The following is a 9,662-nucleotide window of genomic DNA, read 5'->3' as shown; positions in this document are numbered from 1 at the left end:
TGGGGGGGGAAAATGTGCTCGAGCTTTTTTAAGCACAAATAAAACATAGAAAACTTCATTTTTTTTTAAAACAAAGTATATTAGAAATATTTTTTATTTACCATAAGGAGTGCAATAGCAAAAATTAGTTTTAATGCGAGTTACCATTTAACTCCTTGGGGACGGAGGGCGTACCTATACGCCCCTCAGCCCACTCCCTTTCTATAACGCGGGGCCACACCAGTCATTCGGTGATCGGACAGCATGGAGGAAGGGTAGGGACCCCTCCTGCTGTCTTTACAGCTGTTCGGGGACCAGTGGCTAATAGCGCGCGGCACCGCAATCAGTGCCACGCGCTATTAGCCACGGGTCCCGACCCGCTATGACGGCTAGGCCCCCGCGTTATAGAAAGGGAGTGGGCTGAGGGCGTATAGGTACGCCCTCCGTCCCCCCAAGGAGTTAAATGGTGACTCTCATTAAAACAAATTTTTGCTATTGCACTCCTTATGGTAAATAAAAAATATTTCTATTAACCCTTTAGAACGCTGCATCTAAAGTGAAAGTAAAGCACTGCTGGTTAGCTCAGGGGGCTGTTCGGGATCGCTGGGATGAAATTCTGGCATCCCGAACAGCTGTAAAGACAGCCGGAGGGTCGTTACCTTCCGCCATGCTGTCTGATCGCCGAATGACTGCTCAGTGCCGGAGATCCAGGAATGAGCAGTCAAGCGGCAGAATCATTGATCAATGGTTTCCTATGAGAAACCATTGATCAATGTAAAAGATTAGTGTGTGCAGTGTTATAGCCCCTTATGGCAGCTATAACGTTGCAAAAAAACAAAGTGAAAAAAAAAAAAGTGAATAAAGATCATTTAACCCCTTTCCTAATAAAAGTTTGAATCACCCCCTTATCCCAAAAAAAAAACAAAAAACTGTAAATAAAAATAAACATGTGGTATCGCCGTATGCGGAAACATCTGAATTATGAAAATATATAATTAATTAAACCGCACGGTCAATGGCGTAGGCGCCAAAAAATTCCAAAGTCCAAAATAGCGTATTTTGGTCACTTTTTATATCATGAAAAAAATGAATAAAAAGTGATCAAAAAGTCAGATCAATACATAAATGGTACCGCTAAAAACTTCAGATCACAGCGCAAAATCGTACCACTCTGTATGCGGAAAAATAAAAAAGTTATAGGGGTCAGAAGATGACAATTTTAAACGTAGAAATTTTCCTGCATGTAGTTATGATTTTTTCCAGAAGTATCAAACCTATATAAGTAGGGTATCATTTTAATCGTATGGACCTACAGAAGAAAGAGAATGTGTCATTTTTACTGAAAAATTTACTGCGTAGAAACAGAAGCCCCCAAAAGTTACAAAATGGCATTGTTTCTTCAATTTTGTCACACATTTTTTATTCCGTTTCGCAGTAGATTTTTGGGTAAAATGACTGTCATTACAAAGTAGAATTGGTGGTGCAAAAAATAAGCCATCATATGGATTTTTAGCTGCAAAATTGAAAGGGTTATGATTTTTAAAAGGTAAGGAGGAAAAAACGAAAGTGCAAAAACTGGAAAACCCTCCGTCCCCAAGGGGTTAAGGACGCAGCCAATTTTATTTGTGCATTTGTGTTTTTTCCTCCTCGCCTTCTAAAATTCCTAACTCTTTTATATTTCCATTCCCAGACCCACATGAGGGCTAGTTTTTTGCGTGACCAGTTGTTGTTAGTTGATGTTACTTTGCAATTACATCACTAAAATGTATGGTAAGCCCAAAAACTGCTGCAGATGGCGTGATCTGTACTGATCACTGCACCTGAGGCGTTAATGGCAGACTTCAGCACAATCGCTGATGTCCGCCATTACCGTTGGGTCCCCGGCTGCTGGCAGCCGCCGGGAACCCATTGGGAATGAAGCGAGTGCAGCTCCTGCGCTCGTGTTACAGCCGCGCCGTAAATGTATGGCGCTGTGCGCTAAGTGATGCTATGCAGCGCCATACATTTACAGTGCATGTCCTTAAGGGGTTAAACTGAACAACCTAAGTAACATTTACTGCTATATAAAAAAAAAATCACCTCAGCTGGTAAATGCAGCTCAGCTGTTGTACATGGACTCATGCTTGGACTTGTACATAATCCACGTGAATATAAGTGTCTCAATTAACATGAATTAGTAATCGGACTCCAATCTCACACAAACATTGTCAAACCACCCGGGTACCATCAGTTCCTCTTCTGTCAACTACATTTTATGCATCAAGTGAGAGGAAATATGATACTGAAAACTAAAACAAGATAGCTGAATATTCCTATTGTTTCATGAATAACCTACTGGCAAACAGGTGTCCCCGGATGACGCTTGTAACGATGAATAAAATTATATTTTACCACATAAAAAGCTAATTTACAGAAAAGAAAATGCCAGTCACACAATAGGAATCACCTTCTCCTACAATACTTCAATGCCTAGATGCCCAATTAAAGGATAGAGGATTGCTATAGGTGCTTAATAGGGTGCTTCTACAGGCGTTATGCAGGAAGAGAAAACTAAACTAAATCCCATTGACTGCTATAGAATTTATGCTTCCACAGAGGTTAATGGGAATCCCAGCAACCTACAGCTGTCAAAAGCAGACCAGAGAGAGCTGGGGTCCTGGTTCTAGAAACAGGTTTGGGTTCGAGTTAAGTGATACCCCAGAATTTCCCAAACTACGTTCCTCCAACTGTTGCAAAACTACAAGTCCCAGCATGCCCTGACAGCCAAAGGCTGTCCGGGCATGCTGGGAGTTAGTTTTGCAACAGCTGCACTGGTTGCGAAACACTCACATACCCTGTTGGTAGGACACATTTTTGAGATAGAAACATCCCTTTAAGTTAGTGAAAAATACGATCAGCAGTGGAAGGTTTTTTGAGGAGGAGGATATAGCTTAGCTATTGGTAGTCTGATTAAATCAAGATATGGTGGGCACCCATCCAACTGTATCTACCTGATATTTCAAGATGTCGACATTATAATAGGAGGCAGACGGGTTCTGCTCAGAAGACTTCTTGAGGTAGGCAGTAACTGCTTGCATATTCATCCAGAAGTCTCTACAGTTGTTGTCACTTTGTGATGGATCACTGTGAGAAATAGAAACATAAATTATTTAATATATGGTCAGGATGTTAAATAGAGAGGAAACCAACTTTTCAACAGGTTCACCATGCACATAAAGGAAGGATCTATTGATCACAGCCAGACATAGCCATTTATAGTGAATCGTGCTGCACATGGTTTGGGTAACATCAAAACTTGGGACAGATTCCCTTTTAAAAAAGGTTAAAGGGGTATTTCAGGTTATATTTTAAATGAGTGCCAGATCATGTGGGGAGGCTGCATGCATGTCGTTGCTCCATTCATTGTTTATGGAGCTGTAGAAGAGAGTCGAGCGCTGGGAATACCATTTTAAAGGATTAAACAAGGTTCAGGAGGGAAGTGCTTTTAACAAATAAAAGAAAAAGGGGCACAACCTTAGTCAGTAAGGGAAGATCAGAAGTAATGTCAGAAAATATTATTTCACTGAAATTAAAGAGCAAGTAAAGTAGCAGATCTTTAGTTGGTAAATAAATACCTGCCTGGGATAAACATATCTATCCCAATATAAAAAGAAAACATGAAGGAAGACTAGATGGTCCATGGACAATCTTCTACGTTAAAATATAGATTAGAAAAAGAAAAAAAAAAAACATCAATATCCAGATTACTGGTAATAATGTGGAATACTGATCCAAGGATACAACATGGGTGATTTCTGCTTACTCAGGATCAAAAGGGCTTGTGGACTTAAAAGGGTTACATTTGATGGTCTAACTAGGTAATAGGTGTTCAGGCACACTGCGATCTCTTTAACCCCTTAACGACCACGGACATAAATGTACGTCCTGGTTTGGCGGGACTTCCCGCACCAGGACGTACATTTACGTCCTGTGTATGACCGTGAGCATCGGAAGGGTGCTCACGTCATACACGGCAGGTCCCGGCTGCTAGCAGCAGCCGGGGACCCGCCCGTCATGGCCGACATCTGCGATCGCGCGGATGTCCGCCATTGACCCCTCTGATGCCGTGATGAACACAGATCACGGCATCTGCGGCATTGCGGCACTTTGATTGGATGATCGGATCGCCCGCAGCGCTGCCGCGGGGATCCGATCATCCAGCATGACAGCCGGAGGTCCCCTTACCTAGCTCCGGCCGTCTCCCGGGGTCTTCTGCTCTGGTCTGAGATCGAGCAGACCAGAGCAGAAGATCACCGATAATACTGAGCAGTGCTGTGTCCTATACATAGCACTGCACAGTATTAGCAATCAAAGGATTGCTATAGATAGTCCCCTATGGGGACATAAAAAGTGTTAAAAAAAAAGTAGAAAAATTTAAACATATGAAGTAAAAAAAAAAGTGAAAAATCCCCTCCCCCAATAAAAATGAAAATTGTCCGTTTTTCGCATGTTACCCCCAAAAAGCGTAAAAAAATTGTTTTAATAAACATATTTGGTATCGCCACGTGCGGAAATGTCCGAACTATCAAAATATAATGTTAATGATCCCGTATGGTGAATGGCGTAAACGCAAAAAATTTAGTCCAAAAATGCTGCTTTTGTGTCACATTTATATTAAAAAAAATAATAATAATAAAAAATGATCTAAAAGTTTTATATATGCAAATGTGGTATCTAAAAAAAGTTCAGAAGACGGTGCAAAAAATGAGCCCTCATACCGCCCTATATACGGAAAAATGAAAAAGTTATAGGTGGTCAAAATAGGGCTATTTTAAATTACTGATTTTGTACAAAAAGTTTTAGATTTTTTTTAAGCGGTACAAAAATATAAAAGTACCGTATTTATCGGCGTATAACACACACTTTTTAGGCAAAAATATTTAGCCTAAAGTCTATGTGCGTGTTATACGCCGATACACCCCCAGGAAAGGCAGGGGGAGAGAGGCAGTCGCTGCCCGCTTCTCTCCCCCTGCCTTTCCTGGGGTCTAGAGCCCTGCTGCCGGCCCTTCTCTCCCCCTGGCTATCGGCACCGCTGCCCATCCTGTCCCCCTGACTATCGGTGCCGGTGCCCCATTGAAGGCGCCGATAGCCAGGGGGAGAGAAGCAGCGCTGCTGCTCCGTTGCCTGAACCAGCACGGACCCGACCCCGGCAACAGGTAATTATGCCACCGGGGATGGGGGGGGAGGCAACGGGGCAGCGGCGCCGGCAATGGGTGCCGCTGCCCCTTCTCTCCCCCTGGCTGTCGGCGCCGCTTCTCTCCCCATGGCTATTGGCACCGGCAATGGGGCGCCGGCACCGATAGGGGGACAGAACGGGCAGCGGCGCCGATAGCCAGGGGGAGAGAAGGGCCGGCAGCAGGGCTCTAGACCCCAGGAAAGGCAGGGGGAGAGAAGCGGGCAGCGACGGCCTCTCTCCCCCTGCCTTTCCTGGGGGTGTATTGGGGTATACACGCACACACACGCACCCTCATTTTACCATGGATATTTGTGTAAAAAACTTTTTTTACCCAAATATTCTTGGTAAAATGAGGGTGCGTATTATAGGCCGCTGCGTGGTATACCCCGATAAATGGGTATTATTTTAATCTTATTGACTCACAGAATAAAGAACACATGTCATTTTTACCATAAAGTGTACAGTGTGAAAACAAAACCCTCCAAAATGTGCAAAATTTTGGTTTTCATTTAAATTTCCTCCCTAAAAAATTATTTTTTGGGTTCGCCGTACATTTTATGGTAAAATGAGAGGTTTCATTACAAAGTACAATTGATCACGCAAAAAACAAGCCCTTATATGGGTCTGTAGATGGAAATATAAAAGAGTTATGGATTTTAGAAGGCGAGGGGGGAAAAACGGAAACGCAAAAAGAAAATTGTCCTGGTCCTTAAGGTCAAAATGGGCTTGGTCATTAAGGGGTTAAAGGGGTACTCCGGTGGAAAACCTTTTATTTTTTTTTTTATCAACTGGTGCCAGAAAGTTAAACAGGTTTGTAAATTACTTCTATTACAAAATCTTAATCCTTCCATTACTTATTAGCTGTTGAATACTACAGAGGAAATTATTTTCTTTTTGGAACACAGAGCTCTCTGCTGGCATCACGAGCACAGTGCTCTCTGCTGACATCGCTGTCCATTATAAGAACTGTCCAGAGTAGGAGAAAATCCCCATTAGCAAACATATGCTGCTCTGGACACTTCCTAAAATGGACAGAGATGTCAGCAGAGAGCACTGTGCTCGTGATGTCAGCAGAGAGCATTGTATTCCAAAAAGAAAATAATTTCCTCTGTAGTATTCAGCAGCTAATAAGTAATGGAAGGATTAAGATTTTTTAATAGAAGCAATTCAAAAATCTGTTTAACTTTCTGGCACCAGTTGATTTAAAAAATAAAATAAAATAAAAAAAAAAGGTTTCCACCGGAGTACCCCTTTAAAGCATGAGCATTAAAGTAATGCGCCAGCTCCGGGTATGCTAGCAGTTGTAGTTTAGCAAAACCTGAAGGCACTCTGGTTGAGAAACACTGCCTTAAAGACTATGGCAGGGCCAACTCTGAGATGCATAGAGATAAAGGGGCATAATATTGGGGCAGAGCTTGTCAGAAAAAGTGCATGGTCCCTTACATATTGTAAGTATTAAAGGGGTTATCCAGGAAAAAACTTTTTTTTATATATCAACTGGCTCCAGAAAGTTAAACAGATTTGTAAATTACTTCTATTAAAAAATCTTAATCCTTTCAGTACTTATGAGCTTCTGAATTTAAGATTGTTCTTTTCTGTCTAAGTGCTCTCTGATGACACGTGTCTGGGGAACTGCCCAGTTTAGAAGAGGTTTACTATGGGGATTTGCTTCTAAACTGGGCGTTTCCCGAGACACGTGTCATCAGAGAGAACTTAGACAGAAAAGAACAACCTTAAATTCAGAAGCTCATAAGTACTGAAAGGATTAAGATTTTTTAATAGAAGTAATTTAGAAATCTGTTTAACTTTCTGGAGCCAGTTGATATATAAAAAAAAGTTTTTTCCTGGAATACCCCTTTAATGTTGAATTCTGCTGAACAAATAATACTGCAACATATTTATTTTTTATCAGATTAAACAGAAGTCACATTACAGACATAACATGTTCTCTAAACCACACCTAATGCCTTCATAGTGAGCAGGAGTTAAGCAACACACAAGGATCTGAATAACCAAACCACCATACCTGTATAACAATTGTGTATTTGGTAGAATCTGCTCAAGCTTGCTGGTGTTCTTTAGCCTGAAGCAGAGCACTGCTGGAGATGGGTTACTTGTGAACACCTTTATGATCCCAGTTGGAAAGGACACTGTCATGTCTCCAGTTATCTTCACAATGCACCTAGAGGAGAGTTGCACAAAGATAGTTACGTAATAGTTTCACATCATTCTAAACTTTACTTTCAAATAAAATGGCATCCAAACCATGTGACACCTTGAGTTGCTCATATGAATAAAATGTACATTCACATATGCATAGAGCAGGTTATGAAGACGACATGAAAGATCAGGAACATATACTTATAAGCCATAACATTACACCCGCCTGCCTTGTGTCACCGAGACAGCTCTGACCTGTCAATGGATGGACTCCACTAGACCTCTGCCCTGTGGTATATAGCACCAAGATGATAGCAACAAATCATTTACGTTAGGGGATTCTCATGGATCAGATTTGTTTTTGGGTATTTTAGAAGGCCAAACCATTACTGAACAATACTTCCAATGTGGCAAGGGCATTATTCTGATGACCGAGGTCACTGCCATTAGGAATGCAATGCAGGGGGGACCTTGGTCTGTAATGTTTTCATGGGTGGTACATGTCAGAGTGACATTCACATGAATGCCAAGACCCTTATGGTTTACATTCTTCTCAATAAACGTTCCACTGCCAGGTCTTACCAAAGTAAGTGATGCACATGAACCCGGCCATCAACATGATGTAAAAGAAAACATGATTCATCAGACCATTGCTCTTTGATCCAGTTCTGATGCTCGTGTGCCCATTGTGTGCACTTTTAGCAGTGACAGGGTCAGCTTAAATTAGTGTTTCCCAACCAGGGTGCCTCCAACTGTTGCAAAACTACAACTCCCAGCATGCCCGGACAGCCAAAGGCTGTCCGGGCATGCTGGGAGTTGTAGTTTTGCAACAGCTGGAGGCACCCTGGTTGGGAAACACTGGCATAGACAATAAGCTATGATGCTGTGTGTGACCCGATGCCTTTCTAGCATGGCCAGCAGTAACCTTTTCAGCAACAGTAGTTCTTCTGTATGATCAGACCAGGCAGACTGGCCTTTCCTTACCAAGCATATCAGTGAGCCCATTGGTTCAGCACAGTTGTCTTTTCTTGGGCAACTTTTGGCAGGTACTAACATCTGCATACTGGAAACAACCAAGACCAGTCACTTTGGAGATGTTCTTACCCAGCCCTCTAGAAATCCCAACTAGGCCCTTGTGAGATTTGTTCAGGTCTTAACACATGTACATATTTCTTGCTTTCTATACACCAGCTTCAAGAACTAAAGGGGGATATTGATCAAAACCTGTGCAGAAGAAAAGTGGAGCAGTTGCCCATAGCAACCAGATAGCTTTGTTGTCATGGGCAGGCAGTGCATCCACATTCACGCCTAAAGTGTCCTTTCCTAGCCCGCCCAGCAGGTTTTCTTCCGATTGTCATCATGTAGTAGGTTGGTTTTAAAGAAGCACATCCATAAAATTTTGACCAAATGTCCTACTTCTATAAATATATCTCCTCCTATGTGGCCAATACTAATAAAGACATGAGATCTTGTAATCTTAAATACTGAGAGCAAGGCTACTTTCACACTGCCGTTGTGACCTCATGTGTCCGTAATGGGTCCGATATGCACTTTTTTTTTTGCCTTTAAAGCGGTACTCCGGCGCTAAGACATCTTATCCCCTATCCAAAGGATAGGGGATAAGATGCCTGATTGCAGGGGTCCCGCCACTGGGGACCCCCGTGATCTTCCACGCCGCACCCCGTTATTATCAGCCCCAGAAGCATGCTCGCTCCGGGTCTGATTACTGGTGATCATGGGGACAGAGCATAGTGACGTCACGGCTCCGCCCCAGTGTGACGTCATGTTCCGCCCCCTCAATGCAAGCCTATGGAGGGGGCATGACAGTGTCACGCCCCTTCCCATAGGCTTGCATTGAGGGGGTGGAGCGTGACGTCACATGGGGGCAGAGCCGTGACGTCACATGGGGGGCGGGGCCGTGACGTCACTATACTCCGTTCCCGTGATTGCCAGTAATCAGACCCAGAGCAAGTATGCTCCGGGGGCTAATTCTAACGGGGTGCGGCATGGAAGATCACGGAGGTCCCCAGCGGCGGGACCCCCGCGATCAGGCATCTTATCCCCTATCCTTTGGATAGGGGATAAGATGTCTTAGCGCCAGAGTACCCCTTTAAGGCTCGGTTCACACCAGGTTTTTGCAATACAGTTCCATATACGTTTTAAACGTGAACGTACTGAAAACCATATGCACTGACTCTCCATTGAAAACTGTGTGCCAAATGATGCATCAGGTTGTGTTCGTTTTGAATCTTCTATGGTTTTGTCACTTTTTTTCCCGTACCCAAAATCATAGCCTATCACGATTTTT

General features: G+C 43.0%; 1 protein-coding gene across 1 annotated transcript in view; it reads right to left on the bottom strand.

Moving 5' to 3' along the window:
- FCHO2 (FCH and mu domain containing endocytic adaptor 2) overlaps window positions 1–9,662 on the bottom strand; it is a 145,574-nt gene that overhangs the window by 21,585 nt on the left and 114,327 nt on the right. Inside the window, exons 21-22 of the mRNA XM_056539861.1 lie at window positions 7,221–7,376; window positions 2,970–3,102 (exon numbers count right to left, since the gene is read on the bottom strand). Coding sequence (XP_056395836.1) covers window positions 2,970–3,102; window positions 7,221–7,376 — 289 coding nt within the window. The remainder of the gene's footprint in view (window positions 1–2,969; window positions 3,103–7,220; window positions 7,377–9,662) is intronic.

Source organism: Hyla sarda, chromosome 1 (assembly GCF_029499605.1).
Source record: "Hyla sarda isolate aHylSar1 chromosome 1, aHylSar1.hap1, whole genome shotgun sequence".
Classification (NCBI taxonomy): Eukaryota; Metazoa; Chordata; class Amphibia; order Anura; family Hylidae; genus Hyla; species Hyla sarda.
The sequence above is the reverse complement of the archived record's forward strand: the minus strand, read 5'-3'. Positions and strand labels throughout refer to the sequence as shown.